The sequence below is a fragment of the Canis lupus genome, chromosome 21 (assembly GCF_011100685.1).
Source record: "Canis lupus familiaris isolate Mischka breed German Shepherd chromosome 21, alternate assembly UU_Cfam_GSD_1.0, whole genome shotgun sequence".
NCBI lineage: Eukaryota > Metazoa > Chordata > Mammalia > Carnivora > Canidae > Canis > Canis lupus.
Window position 1 is genome coordinate 34,410,066 of NC_049242.1, and position 17,739 is coordinate 34,427,804.

General features: G+C 45.5%; 1 protein-coding gene across 4 annotated transcripts in view; it reads right to left on the reverse strand.

The window, feature by feature from the left end:
- IRAG1 (inositol 1,4,5-triphosphate receptor associated 1) overlaps positions 1-17,739 on the reverse strand; it is a 125,106-nt gene that overhangs the window by 72,147 nt on the left and 35,220 nt on the right. For all 4 annotated transcript variants that reach the window (XM_038569032.1, XM_038569033.1, XM_038569031.1 and 1 more), the window contains exon 2: positions 7,050-7,207. In XM_038569032.1, the coding sequence (XP_038424960.1) occupies positions 7,050-7,207 (158 nt within the window). The remainder of the gene's footprint in view (positions 1-7,049; positions 7,208-17,739) is intronic.

Below are 17,739 nucleotides of genomic sequence, written 5' to 3' on the forward strand. Positions count from 1 at the left end.
CATGTCCCCACTCTGCAAAGCTATCACCAAGTTCCCAGTGTTTTACATGCACTATCTATTTTGTCTTCATTCCATTCCTTACAGGAAATTAATTCTTTGGGTCCCAAACCTTTTTCTCACACATTTCCCAAAGGGTCTCTGAGGAGGTATAGACAGAACCCCAGGTTGCTGGCCAGTGAAGACAGGGTGTAAACAGCCAAGGGAAGGTAAAATGAAGAGAAAAGCTGGCAACCTACCTTACATGGTAAAGCATATTGTTAAGCACTAGATATTCCTGGGGATAGCATAGACCAATGATCCCCCAATTCCTTTTCAGAGAAGTTCATAAGGGAACACAAAGCAAATTAGATCAGAAAAAAAATTGTCATTCGATTGTAAATCCACTGGGAGGTAAACTCTCTGAGAGTAGGGCCTTGGTTAGTTAGTGCTTAATAAACACTTGTTGAATGAATTCAATAAACATTTACAGTTAACTCTTGAACAACATGTGTTAGACTTACATGTGTTTTTTTATAGTATGGTACTGTAAAGTATTCTCTCTTCCTTATGATTTTCTTAATAACATTTTCTTTTCTCTAGCTAACTTTATTATAAGAATACAGTATATATAACACACAAAATATGTGTTCATGGCTGTTTTTGTTATGAGAAACCTTCCAGGGCAGCCCGGGTGGCTCAGTGGTTTAGCACCGCCGTTGGCCTAGGGCATGATCCTGGGGACCCAGGATCAAGTTGCAGGTCGGGCTCCCTGCATGGGGCCCACTTCTCTGCCTGTGTCTCTGCCTCTCTTTCTCTCTCTGTGTCTCTCATGAATAAAATCTGAAAAACAAACAAACAAAAAACCTTCTATATAGAAGTCTATAGTAGTCCATTAGTAAAGTTTTTTGAGAGTCAAAAATTATATAGATTTTCAACTGTGCAAGGGGTTTGGTGTCCCTAACTCCTGCATTGTTCAAGGTCAACTATATTGAGTGAATTCAATTCTATATTTATTGGGTGCCTATCACATGTAAGTGAATAGTTATCCCTTTCTTGTGTACTCAAACTCTGTTGCAGTATACTGGGGAATTTTCTGGACTAGAAAGAAGAAAAAAAATTCTAGCCTTGTTTCTTCAGTTTATACCCATGAGGCAGTAGAATCTTGCTGCATCCTTGTTATGTCCTTTGGACAACTGACTTAACCTCCCAAACCTTCATTTCCTAATCTATAAACTACATATAGTCACAGCTAATTTATAGGACATTATGAAGGTTATCTGAGACAATGAATGTAAAGAGTTTAGCCTAGAACATGGTAGGAGCCCCATGTTTAGCTTCTTTCCTGCATTTGGATATAATACCTAACTGCTCTGAACTTCTAGTTCCCTGGGGATGATGATCACTGTCCTCACAGTCAGGTTAGGGCATCAATCGCAGTAATATATATAAAAACTTTTTGAAAACTGTTTTGTGCTATACTAGACTGAGAACCTATTAGGAGCTGAGAACCTTGCTTGGCACTGTATATATTATTCTGGTAATTAAAGTCAAGTTGCCTGAGGTTTGATTCTAGGCTCAATGACTTAGTTGTATTAGCTAGTACACATTACTTTATTTTTCTGTGCTTCGAGTCTTCATCCCTAAATGGGGATAATAATAGTACCTATCCCACAGAGATATTCTGAAAATTAAATGAGATAAAGTGTATAAAAAACCTAGTACAGTGGCTGGAATATAGTAAAATTCCCTTAAAAGTTTACTGTTGTTAGAAGCTATTGCTGTAAGGCTCAGCTTACAGATGAGGAAACAGGCAAAATGAGTAACTCACCTCAGGTCCCACTCAGAGATATGAAGTCTAGCTCTTTCCACACTGCCACACTATCTATACCTTGCATCCCAAAGAAATAGAAGCATTTCCTGCCCTTTCCAGAACTTCTTGGCTGCTTAGAGAAGCTTGCTTGGTATTTTTCTCTCCTAAAAGGACAGCTGAGCAAACTCCCTCTGGGTCCAGCCCACTGACTGATGGTGGTTAGCCAGGATGGGTTTCCTACTACACCGACACAAACAGGGAGAGAATTCCAGATTTGTCATGGCAGCAGCTACGTGATCTCTAATTCTGAGCCAAAAGAGGAGGCCCAGCAGCTTTGTGGTCAGAGGTTCTAGGAGCTCCACAGCCAATCCCTTGCTTTTAGGGCCACACACAGAGGGCTGATTCTCCAGAGCACATTCCAACCTAATTTTCAGTTAATCAAAAATTGAAGGTGGGGATAGGGGTGGGAGCGGAGATGCCACTGGTTATTTGAGTGCTGCGGTGATATTAAGTCAACAGGATGCTTCTGTATAACAGGGTTAAACATCAATTTGTCTAAGGGATCAGAAAGTGCAGCACAAAGTAGGCACATAGGGAGATGTAGAGAGAGAGTAACTTGTGTGTGGCTGGAACGAGGAATTACATGGTGGTCTGTGTTTCTAGGAGTCCATGTACATCGAGTTGAGCTGTTTTATTGTCTGATGGCTAAAAAGGAATGAAAAAGGCATAGGCAGCACCATGTCTCAGCAGGATGTGTGACATGGAGCTGTATTTTCTGGCCCCATGGGCTCAGGCATCTGAGTGGATGGCAAGCAGAAGGAAGACACAGCAACACAAGCTGCAGTGCTTTGGAGTGTGCATGGCAGTGCATTTGCAGGGGCCCAGGTTGGCCATCTCAGACCAGGGCTTTGAAAGCACAGGACAGTGTCTCCCTAGCCTAGGCACCAAGGGATCTCATAGAGGGCCCCAGAGGCAAAGCTAACACTACTTAGTGCAGGGTAGAGACTTAGAGCATAGGCTCTGGGGCCAGACTGCCTGAGTTCAAATCCTGGGCCTGCTACTTATGAGCTATATGATCTTGGAGGAAGGTACTTAACTTCTCTGTGCCTCAGCTTCCTCAGCTATGAAATGGAGATGATGGTACCTACCTCATAAGGTTAACTGAAAATTAAATAAGTTAATGCAGTAGAATAGTACCTGGCATTAAGTGTTGTAGACAGTGGAGATGGGAGTGGGAGTTGGCCAGGGAATGGTGGAAGGGGATACTGGAACAGATGATGTGAATGATGTGAGGTCTGCTTATGAGCTCATATTGACCTGCACCTAGGGGCTTCCAGAAACCCCTGAAAGAGGATGGGGGCTGTCTGAGTAGAAACTAGAGCCAGCTGTTAGAGCTAACCAGAGCCTCTTTGCACCCTCAGGTTTGCAAGGCATTTCTGAGGAAGCCATGCTGTTCCAATGAGTCAGCTTTCTGATATGGTTTCTGGTCACAGGCCAGGAAATGGTTGATGTCCTGGTCTTGCTGCTTCTGGGGCCCAGAGCCAGGTGTGGTACTCCATGATTAGGAGACAGGTGGGTATGTCCCCAGAAGAGTGGTTTGGGAGCAAAGCCTAGAAGAGCTTATGGGAAGATGCATACACTGCCTTCCTGCATCTGTAGGTTTTCACCCCACTATAGGTAGTTGTGAAGGGCAGAACTGAGAGGGAGTCACAGGGAGGCAGTTGCAGCTTGACCAGCAAGCAGATCTGGCCAACTACAGCACAGACTTCCTTGTGAGGTGGGGAGTTCCCCTGTATGGAGCTACTCCTGCAAACTCCTAAGACCCATCCCAGAAGACTCTGGTTCAATAGGCTTAGGCCTTGGCAGAGGAATCTGGGTTTAATAAGCTTCCAGGTAACTGTTGGGGGGTGGGGTTCACACTGTGCAGAACTTTGCCTGCCCAGGAGGGGAGGGTCTTAGATGAGATCTAGTATCCCTTCTAGCTCTTAGCTCTGATAATCTGTCATTCTGTGTTCCTTTAAGGTGCCAGGCTTGTATCCTGACAGCTTTTATTCCTATCAGAACCTCTTGGCTAGAAGCTCATTCCTTTGAGCCCCTCCTTGTTCTACGACCAACCCAGAAAACACACTTAGGACACAACCTCACAGAGTGCATTGTCCGGAAGTTTTATTTCTTTGTGGGTCTTGATTACAGCTTCTGATTAAGGACCTCGAGGATGTGTGTGGCAGCTGGGGGAGGGGTGTGCATGCAGAAAGAAAAACAGGATCTAGGTCTACAGCATTTGTGTTTTTGTGCAAGAAGGCCTCAGCTAGTGTTCATGTCAGCAATGGGAAATGGGGGCTGGGGTTTGAGGAACTAGAAGTAGGGCTGGACCCGGGGGAGCTGTAAAATCAGAAGGATGCTCTGGTTCTTTGCCTGCTTCACAGAGTGGGAGTTCACACGGTACTGGGAATTTCAGCCAAATCCTCCTAGCCAACCCTGCTTCCCTGGCTGCCCAGCTTCCGCTGCTCCCAGGGACTTGGGCTCCAGCCCCTGGAGGCTCCAGTCCTGCTCACAAAGCCTGACCTTTCCCTGAGGCTGTAGCTGCCTAAGAAGCCCAATGTAGGTTGTCTGATGGGTGCAAAGAGGGAGGTGCTCTTCACTGACGATGCCTGTGGGCTTCTGGAGAACTCACGGAGGCCCAGTGCCAGTCAGTAAGGGCAGAGAATAAAAAGATACTGAATCTGATGTAGCCTTTAGTCTGCAGTCTAACCTGCCCCACTCTCATGGTTCCTCAGGCCAAAAAAGGTACTAGAGAGCTAGGCTAACCTAAGTCTAGAAGGCAGCCACTGACACTTGCCTTGAGGAAGAGATGAGGAACCAAAGGCACAAAAAAGTTAACAGACTCACACAAAGTCTTTTGGCCAGGATGTGGAGGAGACCGGTTTGGTCTGACTCCAGAGTCCACAATCTTAAATCTTATGCTAATAATCCTCCCCTATAGGACCTGGGCATCCTGGCTCCAGCTCACCTGAAGTCTTCATGGGTCGTTCTCCTGCTGGGCTCCAGCAATACAAAGGCTATTAGTACCACAAACACTCCCTTTATTGTCTTGACTTCCCACAAGCGCAGAGAGAGAATTGTGGCATTTGAAGGACCTTCAGAGATCATGGGGGTCCACCCCCTCATGTTACAGAAGTCTGGTTCTGGTTCAAGGTCACAAGGAGAGTGAGCTTGTGGAAAGCTGGAATCTGGAGCTCCTGCTGTTCAGTGAGGGCTCTCTGACCCTGAACTATGTGATTAGCTCATGGATCCCCCGCTGGCTTGGTCGCCTGGAAACTCACGCTCACCTCTGACCCAGTGGAGCTGCACCTAGGTGTGATTTGAAGTTGTTATGGTCAGAAGGGTCAGCAGGCGTTTTTGCTATCTTGTATTTAGTCTCCTGAGGAGAAAGCTTACAGGTTCTTTTAAGTAGAGAGGCGAGATGATGAACTAAAGGTAAACTAAACTCAGTGTAAAAGGATCTTTTCACTAAGGATGGAGTTGCAGCTTTGCCAATCTATTTTAATTTTTTTAGGAACAGTTGTATTCTTGAAGAGCATGGCCTGATAGCTGTCTGGGGGAGCTAGCTAAGATTCGGGAAGGGCCATGGTAAGAAGGAAACCAGGGCTAGGGAGTAAGGATGCTAAGGGGACAGAACTCAGGAAAGCCATGACTGAGGAGAGGGAGCAGTCACATTTGAATCCAGATGTGGATGTTTCACTTTATGCTGTCATTCCCTTCTTTAATCTCCAAACTTTTAGTGGATTAACACATTTTTTTTGTTGTTGTTGGCTACAACTTACAGTCCACTATTACCAGTGATTTAAGGGAATTGTCCACACTTGGTTAGGAGCAATAGTAGAAAAGGAGCAGCAGCAGAGCCCCCAGTTTGGGGAAAACCAGACATCACCCGTAGAAGAGCAGAGAAGCAATCTAGAGCCACCAAAAGCAACCGAAAAGCAGGACCTACCAGGCCCATGACATTCCTGGAAGAGAGGTTCAATAAAACACTGAGCTGGCTGCCTGTGGCCAAATGGATGGAGGCTTGGCTCACTGCCACTTAGAAATTCAAGGGCTCGCCAAGTCTGCCAAGTTCTGCAATATCTCAATCCCACGAGTTTGGGGTAGAGAGATACAAGAAGCCATTCTTTTCTAAGTATTTACTATCTGAGTTCCCACAGTTATGACGTGCAAGAAAACAAATGTCATCCTAACATGAAAATGTTCACTGAGAATCTGCCCGCTTACCAAATTAATGCTCAGTCATACATTCTTCCTTCACTTCACAAGTGTCTGTCCCTTCTGGATGAGGTCAGTTTCAGTATAATGGGGTGGTGCAAACCAAGTGCAAGTTCAGGAAATCAAAGAAAACAGTGTTGGAAAACTTCACATGCAGGGTCTGGGCCAGTGAAGAGCAGATGGAGCTAGAGCAGCTAACGAAGAAAAAATTACAAGGATGATGCAAGATGAGTTCTTTATGAGAAAATGATTTGCATATTGGAGGATCGATAGAGGTCCTTGGGAAAATGAATGAGGCCCTTAAATATTTCAATACATAATCTCTTAACAGAGGTGCTATAAAGTAAAATGTGAAGGATGGGGCTTATGTGAACAGATCATCATGTTGGTATAAAGAATAAATATACCAACGCCAAAATCAACACAATTAATTCTTTGTTCCTTCTAAAAAAGTAGCATATAATCAATTTTTTGTTGTATATATACATAAATTAATTTGATTTCATAATTTCATTTGTATAATACAATCCCAATGAGACCCTTTAAATTCTTTTATCATTTCTCTTATTTATAATACAATTCTCCTGAAAATCTTTTCCACTATTTTGATCTTCATTTTAAGTGGGCTCAGTTTAAATGGCCTTTTGCTGATAAGCACAACCCTGACATGATGAGGCCCTCTGTGCTTACAGTTCTCCTCCAAGTCTTTCTCCATTCTAGGAGGGCACTTACAGGGTTAGGTGGTTGGACTTTCCAGGAGACCTCAGTAAGACACAGCCTAGGAGGGTCTGCTCTCAGGATATGTGGGGCCTTGGCCAATTCAAATGAACTCTGGGTATTTATTCCTCAGTGTCACAGCTATATACCTTCCCCAGGTGCCCACTGCAGCTTGCACAGGCTGTCAGCAAACCCTCTGGCCAGGCTGAGCATTGTGACATCAGCCCAGGGCACTTGGCTTGGCCCCGGCCAGGCTAACTGCAGGCAAAGAGGGGGCACTTACTTGGCCGGTGGGGCTCTGGGCTGCCTGTGGCTCTCCAGGGGGCTCCTCATCCTCGGGAATGTGGGGCATGGCAGCCTCCTGGCGGGAGTGGCCGCGTGTGCCTGGAACCGCCGCGGCGTCAGCCCCAAAGATGCTCCAAGAGGCCTGGGCTCCGCAGGCTGAGGAGACGCCAAAAGGACAAGTCAAATCCACTCCCATCCCTGACCCAGGCTGGGTTCCATTTCCAGGAGCCATGAGCCACAGAAAAAGCCTGCTTGACTTTGCATCAATACCAGAGGTTGGACTAGGTTAGGAGAGGGCATTTGGAATTGCATTTCCTCCTGTTCATTTTCTCTGTTTACAAAGTCAGAGATGACCTTAGAGATTTTGCATCTAATTTGGTCCTTACAGTAAACACAGCTATCCCAGAAGGGAGAAAAGTGCTTCGAACTCTTCAAAGCCATAGTGAATAGAGGACACTCCATTGGGATCAGATTTGTACTTTTGTATCATTTATTGAGCACCTACTACATGCCAGGAACTGTCCTAGAAACATTTCCAACATCATCTCATTTAATCACCGTGATGACCTCTGATGCAGGCATTAATATTCACATTTTATAGAAGAGAGAATGGCTTCAGAGAATGGCAGCCATTTGCCAAAATCATATAAAGAACCAAGTATTTGAATCCAGATCTTCCTAATTTTGAGGCCAGAGCTCTTTGCACTGTACCACACAACCTTCCTTGCCTGGGTTGAGGAATTGGAGAATGTTTCTTGACTTTCTACCCCATGGCTGACCTCATGTTCTTCAACTGCTTTTCTGACCCTCCATATGGGGCTCTCTCACCTGAGGACAAGCCTCACTAGGCCTGTGATTCTGGAGGTCCAGCCAGGGTGGATCTTTTGTACCCTGTGCAGTACCTACCCCAAGCAACCTTTCATTGTTTCCCCAGAAAACAGGCTTACCCTGTCTCATGGTGTAGCAGCTTGAGGCCCAGCTGGGATTGACCCAGTCAGCTTAATCTTATTCATCTCACCACAGTGTTTGGTTCACGGATAGAAAATAGGTCCAGTGTAGACCAACGAGCACACTGCAGTGTTCTAGGACCCAGGTGCTTTATCTTGCTATGGGTGGTAGAGTACACAGATGGAAGACTTGGTGCTGCTGGTACCGTTTTGTTTCTGTTTGGAAATCCATACTGAGGATAAATCTGACATATAGAGGAGGAAGTAGACCCAAGACACTTGCAGAAAAAAAGGAAGGTAGACCCTTGATTAAATTTCACCTGAAGCCTGAATTCTTTCTGAACTAGCCAGTTGCATGAACAATGAAATTTTTTACTATTTTAAGTCCATTTGGGTTGGGTTTACTTATAACTACTAATTTGTAACTACTTGTACTAAGTTATAACTACTAACTAGTGTTACTTATAACTAACTATTCTTTCATATTTCTCATCAGTCAAGAGGCCTAGGACCATGATCTATCCAACAGACCTGAACAAATGGATCTGGCTCCTCTGCTTACTCTTAGAAAAGTCCAATAATGTCAGGCTTCAATCTGGAGAGGCAAGATAGCAAGGTAGAAAGAACACGGGCCTTGGAAACTTAGACTTGGATTTGAGTCCCCACTCTGCCACTCACTGGCTGTGTATGGCCTTGAACATTAGCTTCACCTCTGAGCCTCACTTTCCTCGTCAGAGGAACAGAGGAACATGCTTCCCATGCAGGAATGTTCTAAGGATGAAATTATATAAAGCACTAAGCACAGAGTAGGTGCTCACAGAGGCCACAGGCATGCTGGTCTGCAGCCCAGGAAGCTTAACCAGAGTCCAAAGGCCACTTCCTAACCTCTTCTCCCACTAAACTACTCCAGGTCCCCTTCCCCTAATTGGGTGGAAGAAGCCTTCAGAGACCTGTGGAACCAGCAACCAGCCTGATTCAGGGATTCCCAACTTCAACTTCAGAGATTCCCTGAAGTTGCTGCTCTGCTAGTCAGCAGACGAAAACCACCAGACATAGACCCTGCCCTCAGCCACAAGCCAGGGCACTACTGGGACACACAAAAGAAAAACAAAGAACACTGTCATTTACTGGGTACCTACTATGTCCTAGGTCCTATGTGTGATGCTAACTGCAGAGGCTGCAGGAGATATTCAGGAAGCCCCAGCACCTCCCAAGATACTAGATACTCTTCTGGTGCCACAGGGAAGGCCCGAGGGCCAGAGACCTGTGGGCAGGCCCAGATCAGATATCAGCCATAACTCTGACAGATGCTTCCACTCAACACACACACCTTGGACTGAGCTCCCTGAGGAGGGATTTATCATGGGTAACTAGAAGATTCATCAAAAAATGCTTGTTGGTGCTTGCTTTGGCAGCACATATACTTAAAAAAAAAAATCCTTGTTGATTTGTGTTTAAAGAACTAGAGAATTTTAGCCATTGGGTTTGGTCATTATGACCACCATCTTTTATCAGTCTCTGCAGTGGAAAGGTAGCCCCATTCAGCTCTTAAACAATTGACTTCTGCTAGCCAACTCAAGAGGTCTCATCTCAAAGTAGGAAATCTGAACTGAACTGAATGTGAACAAACCCCATTTGTTCACCACACTGAATTTACATGTGCTCTTTCAGCCCCTGTGCTAGGTGCTGGTGACTTAAAGATGATGAAGATGTGGTCTTGGCTCTCAAGGAGCACAGAGTCCAATGGTGGGAGGCAGTGTGAAAACAGTATAACTGTTAGAACTTCAAAAGTGAGAAGTGGCAGGATCTCAGAAAGGACTCCCTAACTATGGAAATTGGGACAGGTAAGATACAGTTTTAGACTAGATTCCATGTTAGAAATGGTGTTTGAGCTGAGCCATGAATACTAAATGTTGAGAATTTCTCTGAACAGAATAGCTAGAAGGAAAGGTGACACAGGAAGACAGAAGCCCTACTGGACAGATTTAACCTGGCTCCTGGGAGTGAGAACTATAGGGCCAGGGCATACTATGTCTCTCATCTCAGTTGCCATATGGACGAAATAAGCATCATTAATTTCATATGGATGAAATTAATCTCTGTGATTAATTTCTATCACCTTTACTTGGATTTCAACAGTAATGATATCAGTGGTGCTGGGCAAAGTATATGGTCACAGCGGTTGACAGTAGCAAGAGTATCCACAAACCCCAAATCTACCAGGAAAGTTGGTGTACTTGCCTAGAAACCTAAGTGATGATGGATATATGTGCAGGTCCAGCCTGTTTAAGAGTAATATGGTTCCCAAAACATGGGAGGTAACAGTTCTACCTTCCTTTCTGCCTTAATCTGTACAAAATGTTTTGCACTCTGAGTGCTAAGGATTCAGACAAATTGGGTTATGTTCCAAAAAGAGGAAGCAGTATGCAGGAAGCAAGAATTTGTCTTTAAAGAACTAAAGATCTTTAGCCTAAAGAAGAGATGGTGCAGGGAAAAATAAAATCGCTTCTTAGATATTATAAAGTCATTCTTGTAGTTCTATTGTCCCCAAAGGATAAGTGCATGACCAATGAATGAAAGGTCAGATCAAGGCAAGGAAAACCTTTCTAGTGTTTGGAACCATCTGAGATGAAACAAGCTACTCTTTAAAGCAATGAACTCCGTATTCCTGGGAGAGTTCCAGCAAAGACTGGGGCAATGGTCACAGGATTCTTAACCCACTCCAGGGGCCATTTTCAACCCTAGGAGTCTCTGAAATCCTGGACTCTTCCTAGTCACAATAAACCACAAATGTAATGGTCCCATCTCATAGGATTCCGGGATCATGGTATCCCAAAGTCACATAAAACGTGTCTCATTTTCTGACTCTCCACTTTCTTTCCTCCATCTCTTGCTCCTCAAGAAAGATCTTAAGTCAGTCCCTGGGTCAGAAAGCAAAGCAAAGCAAAACAAAACGAATTAAGTCAGACAAGCTCTAAGAGATATCAGCTGCTGCAGGACAAAGCAGAGTGGAGGCTGGCTGTGGTCCCACACTTGATGAGACAGTACCCTGAGCTTCTCAGGGGGAGCCCCAACAGCCCTGCCTGCCGAGGCCATTCCCACGCTGCTCCAGCCCCATTCGCTTTCTCTCTCATCCATTATTATAAACTCACTGCTTAAAATAGCAAGGTAACAGCAGAGTCCCTCCCCCAGGGTGACATCTGGGTTCTGCTGGAACTTGTGGGCACATGAACCTTGCATCTATCACAGCAAAGTTAGGAATATAATCTGCAGGAAGTGGTGATCTAGAGCACCGACCCATAAAAGGAAAAAATATTTAGTAATATTCGGTCTCTGGACCACTCCTTCTTTAACCCATTTTCAGGGCCCTTCTAAACCTCTTTAGCCTACTCAGTAACGGGTTATGTCAGTCATTGTCAAGAGCCAGTCAGCTCTTTAGATTCCATTCATTCTGTCCCCAGCCAGTGCTTAACCATATAGTTTGGCCCATTTTACAGGAAGGAAAACTGAGGTACACAGGAGGGCAACAACTGGGTCCAGTAACCTTTGTATCTGCTGTAAATTATCTAAGCCTCTGCTGGGATAACTCTCCAATCATTTGTATAACTGACAAGGCCAAAAGTCTCTAATCCATATTTAAATATTTTATTTGCCTTTGGCCATGCTCATGAAAGAAAGCAAACTAGTATGCTTCTCTTCATTCTCTCATTCATCAAATATTTCTAGTTTGCCTACTGAGCGTCAAATACCACACTAGGTGCATTTCAAGTGCTATCTTGTTTAACCTCTGTAACATGGCTTTTATTATTTCCATTTTACATATTAAGGAACTAAGGATTAGAGAGGTTCAGTAACTTGCTCAAGATCCCATAGCTAATAAGTGCCAGGCCAAGGATTATAATGCACACAAATATGACCCCAAAACCATTACCTCCCCACTCTGCACCTCTGCCTCCTTTGCTGGGAGTTTCACTAAAGTGCAGTAGAACCCAGCATAGGACCCTGCCCCAAAGAGAACTGGAATGTGCATTCCTAAATGAGGCCATTGGTGGTGGTAGGGCAGGGCAGAGTGAGCAGCAGCTAGCAGAGGTCTTATGAGGGTAAAAATGTAGGCCCACAGTTTGAGGTGGCAAGACATCTGTCAGGCTATCCATTCACCCACATGCCTTCTGACTCTTCCATTCATACAACTGTCCATTAATTTGTTCTTTGAAATGTTCACCCCAGAAAGTTCCACACTTGTTAGATCAGCTGAACAGGCTCTGCCCCCTGGAAAAGCCACTGTAGGGCCCTGTGGGCTGCACAGAGAGGGCAGGAGGGCAGTAGAGGACTACTCTGATGGAGTGGTCCTTCAAACATAGGCATGCCCACCCACAGCGGGCAGCACACCTCCATCCTGCACCCCTCAGCCAGTGGGAGGGGGCACTGGCTTCCTGTGGGGGTTCCCTGTGTCCCTGCAAGCATTATCAGGGCTCATGATTTAGCAAGGAACTTTACCCAAACCTCATAAATACTAAACTCATCATTAATATTATTAGTACCATTTAACAAATGAGGAAACAGAGCCCTGAAGACACCCAAAGTCAAAAAACCCGTGAGGTTTGTCTGACTCCCCAGTCCCCAACTGGGCAAGCCCACTGGGTTATGAGTGGTGGTCTTGGCAAGCAGTGACCTCTTACAATGGCCCCAAGGATGCCTCTCCCAAAGCCTTTCAACCAGCACAAGGGGAACCAAATCCCTCTCTGAACCACAGTGTCCAAGAAGCACAGTCAACAAGCTAAGTGGCTCTCACATTTTCTTTGTTAATCTTTGGGTGTCCAGGGAAGAGTCAGAAGCCCTTCTGGGAAAAAACGGGTTAACCCAGACTCTACTGACCTTTCTGGAGTGACTCAGAATTCTCAGAAGGGAGTTTTTTTGTTCTTCCAGCTTTGAATTTTTGCTTTCATTTTAGCAACACAAAGAATTTGAAAGAGATTAGGTTGCTATTAATACCACTGGTCTATCTCTAGATGAAGAATTTGATGAAGGGAATTGTTTGGGGTGACTGCACACACATTTCTCTCAGTCCCTCTGCAAATTCAGAGTATGATGGGGTGGGGGGTGGGCACTGGAAATCAGCCAATCTTGCCTCCTGCTCTAATCTTACAGGCCCAGACAGGCACAAAGCCATATATTTGTGAGTGAGGGGCTGTCAGAGAGGGTCCCAGAATCCCTATTCCCCAGCTTTCTGCCTCTATTTTTGAAGGGCTTGCTTTTGGTAAATGATAAACAAATGTGTCCACTCTGTGGAAGCAGGCATCCCTTGGCAGTGCCTCCCAATCTTCCTCCTTCTTGTGGTCACTCTCATGGGAGAGAGAGGATGCTTCCTGGTCCCCATTCTCACCCCAGGGCAGTCCTGGATACACTTGGAAAATTTGGGGCATCAGAGATCAGGTTAGAGTGCTGAGAGGCACTTCTCTGGGTCCCTGGGCCTGGACAACTGCAGAGCTGGATCCTAGATCCCATGGGCAAGCCTGAGCAGGCCTCAACTCAGGAGAACGCCATCCTGTTTCCTAACCTTGGGATGCTGCAAGAGGTCTTTGGAACTTAGAAGATTGGGTTCTAATTCTCTTCTGCCTCTTCCCTGCTGGATTTAGTTTCCCTTGACCTTTGTTTATTCATCTGTAAAATGGAGACCCTTTTAGGGTTGTTGTGAGGATTAACTTAGGGAATACATGCAAAATGCTGGCACATAGTATGTACTCAATGAGTTCCTTTCTCACTCTCTGAATAGGGCAGCTGAGTTCTCTGAGCTATGGCATCATCAAAATCCAACCAGGCCCAGACAGTCTGCTGTTCATCCTGGATAGCAGAGTTCCAGCTTTGTCTCTTGCAGGTAAAGGAGATATATTCCTGGCCAGGACTTCTCTATACAAACAAGTAGATAAAAGGCCATCAGACATGATTGGAATTAAACCCATCAGGGGCTATGCACTCTGACATTTACTCTTGTTGACAGTTACTCTGCTGTTGGGCAGCCAGTAGCGGCAGCCAGTGGGGTTAGAGAGAGTGGGTACAGTACTGTGGTCATCCCAGATCTATGCTGTGGTCAGTCCCAGTTTTACATTGTGGTCAGCTATTGGTCAATGCCATGGCCATCTCAATCTATTTTGTGGTCATCCCAAGTCTATGCTGTGGTCAGCCCTAGATCTTTGCTGTGGTCAGTCCCCAGGGAGCAAGGGTGTGGTATAGAAGGGCAAAAGAAAGAAGCAACAGAGAGGGTAAGATGAGGAGCTAGAAGAGACTTCCCGGTGACTTCTTGCCCTCAACACAATCCCTCTGGTCCAGGGGCTGGGACTATAGGGGCTGAAGTCTGGCAGTGCTACAGGGAGGCTGGTCCTGAGCACTTCCTAACACCCCCTGGGATCTGCACCCTCTGGCCTGAGGATCTTTTATAGGTTCTGTTAGCTGCGGGTGCCTTCCTCCCCTAATTCAGAACCCATTCCAGATCTGGGAGTGAACCAGCTTCTGCTCAGACCAATGCCAGGACCATACTCAGGGGGAGAGGCTGAGCCAGCCCCAATAAGAAGAGGGCAAGAATAGATACCCACTGTGCTCAGCAGGGGGCTGGAGTAGGGGACATAAGAGGCAGCTAAAATAGTAACTGAGCCCTCTCTTCCCCTCACACTTGTTTTTCCCCCATTGTCTCAACAAACTTGGAGTCCATTCTGTGCTCATTGCCTCAGGGAGAGGTGTAGCAGCAGGGGGTAGAGAAAAGGGAGTCTGTCTCTGCCTTGTATGTGGTGAAGGGCTAGCCCTTAGGGAAATGGAGAGGGTTCAGGGTACAGAAAAGAAATTTGGGGAAAGCATCCTAAGTAACAGTAAGTCTTCCCCACCCCCAGGACTAGTAAAAGATTATGGGCCAAGGGGAAGACAGGAGAGGCCAAGTAGAAGCAATGAGAGTATGGACCCTGGTGAGGCACCAGAAAAAAGCCTGTGCCCTGCTTCCCTGGAGAGATGAGGGGGAAAGTCCTGAACTCTAAATGCGGAGAAGTCTTGGGTCCCGTTTCCCCGACAGAACCCTGAGGGAAAGACCCCAAAGAGAGGAAATGGCTGTTTGGAATTACTTGATAGACAAGGGCTTCAGACAGCCTCACGAGACTCCTCTCATCCTGGGGGTGGGTGGATGAGGGGGCAGGGGGCACATGGCACAGTCATTTCTGTACAGCCAGCAGCAGAGTTGCCAGACTTGAAGGTGCCTTGAGAAGGCTGATTCAGAGGTCATCTACTGACCAATGACTCACAGAAAGCATGGCAGACGTCTTGTCAAATGGCTCGGGATAGATATCTGGCACCCTCCTCACCCCAACTCTCTGGCACTCGGGAAGCTTCTTGGACCTTGGATGCCATTTTGGAGGAAGAGGGTTGGTGAAACCCTGAAATTCCTGGGATCAGGTTCTAGGTCCCCTAAAAAATGGTCAAGCCAAAGCCAGACCTCCCTCCAGCCCAGCCCACCCCCCAGCCATGACAGGAAGTCAGCCAAAGCATCTCCCCAGGTTTCCTCTCCAGCTTGTTCACTTCAGCAATTCTTTTTTAAGAATAAGTCCACTTGAAAAAAATTTTCTCTTCTTGGAAATATGTGCAATTGCTCAATCGGAGGCAGTTCAAAGGCACTGGAAACAGCAGAAAAGTATCTGAGCCTCCCATTTAGCTCCTAGCAGAAATAAATCTTGCCCAGTTCTCTTTGTTCCAGGCCGCCCGGCAGCTTCTTCCCTGAGTCACTCACTCCAGGGTGACATGAATCATCATCCTGGGGTCAAGGACCACACGGTTTTCCCTGGGTCTGTGTGGCTGACCAGGGCACTGAGGGGCCATCAGGAAGCATGGAGGACCAAGAACCTCCTCCTGGGTCCTGGGCCTGGCTCTGCCCTCCCAGATGTGTGACCCTGGGGAGTCCCTCAGCCTGTATGACAAGGAGGTAGATCTGTAGTTCTTCCAACTTGTACTTTCTTGGAACTTCTCCAGTGGTACGCTAATTGTCAAGAATTTTGTGAGCTGGTTGTTAAACACAGACATCATTAAAAAACTGAATTACAGCTTTTGTTCAGTAGAAGTATCACAGCCAATGAGGTTTTCCAAGGCGTGATTATTACTAACTTACTGTGATTACTGTAACTTAAGAATTCTGTTCAACTTAATTCTTAAGTTACAATAGAGTTACACTAAAAATAAAACACCGACAATAATCACATCCTAATTATTTTACTATATTTTATTGTTACCTCTACTCTTGAGATGATTTAGTTCTATTGTATCTGTGTGGGAGAAACAACGTATAATGACGTGCTACTGTGCATCTCTTTCCAACTTCACATTCAGTGATGTCCAGTTGGTAGCCTGAAATTGGTTATGATGCCACGGAAATCAGCAAATCAGCAAATGCTACATATCAAGCCCCTTTTCCCAAAAGAGCCAGCTGTTAAACATTTACCAGCACACCACCGACCCTCTCAGTCTTGGGCTCAGCTCCTTATCCCTGCCAGAGAGCAGAAGGAATGCAGGTGACTTTAATATCACCCCACGATAGCAGAGTTACAGAGATTCAATTGCCAGTTATCTTTGCACAATGCTTCTTAGGTGTACTATGTCCCAAACAAGATCCATCATTTCTTCCCCTCCCCAGCCCTGCCTTCTCCCAAGCCCACTCCTCTTTATCTCTGGTCTGGCCCTTTCTAACTACTCTACAAGATGCCGGCGAAATCTCTCTAACACACAAGTTGGATTATCCTGCCCTTCTTATGGAAGACAGAGTGTGGCAGGCCAGGGAGTACAGGTGCCATCTAATGAGAGCAATTACTATTCAGTTCTGAGGCCATAAAAATTATGTAGGAGGCCAAGCCCTGCTTCATGCAGAAGCAGCCGTGCCTCTGACAATGTCATCAATCTGAACCCAGCACAAGATTTGGTAGCAAGCATGAGATGTGGTACGGTGAAAATAGCAGAGGTTTGGATGTGAAATAGGCCAGGTTCCAGCATGGCTCTGGCCCTTGCATCTCAGTGACCCTTGACAAAGCAGTGAGTGTTCTCTGGGATCAGGCTGTCATTTGGAAAATGGGGCTAAGATACTTCTTTCAAAGGGTTGTGATGAGATTCTAATAAAATAAGGCATGTATGCAGCACATAGTAGATACTTAAGAAATGTTATTTTACTCACCTCTGAGAAAAAGAATATTGATTAAAAAGTCACTTTGTGCAGTACAAGCCTTCACTTACAACCTAGGTATACTCCTTCCTGTGTACTTTACAGGCTTGGTTTTCTGGTTTGCCAGCTCTGGGAAGTTCAGAAGGTTAAAAGCCAAATGTTAAAGTGGGTATCTTCAAATGGGAATTATGAATAAAATTAATTTTACATTTTTAAAATATTTATACCTATATTTTTTCATTTTTCCCCCACAATGAGCATGACTTACTTGCATAATAAATTATGGGGTTGCTAAAGGGAAAAAAGAGTCTCTTTGATGTCCTGAAAAATTACTTAGAGAGGATAGTTATGCATAATGCATATGCATATCATGCATAATGATAATCATGCATTAGCTAGGCATTATTGATTCTCATTTCAGCATGTGCTTGTCTGAACTTTTCTGTGGACTCTCCTGTCTGGAATTCCCTGGCCAATTCTTGTTCATCCTTTAGTACTCTGTTCAAATGTCACTTCTACCAGGAAGCCTGCCCTGACTCCCTCTTCTGATGTCACTCATC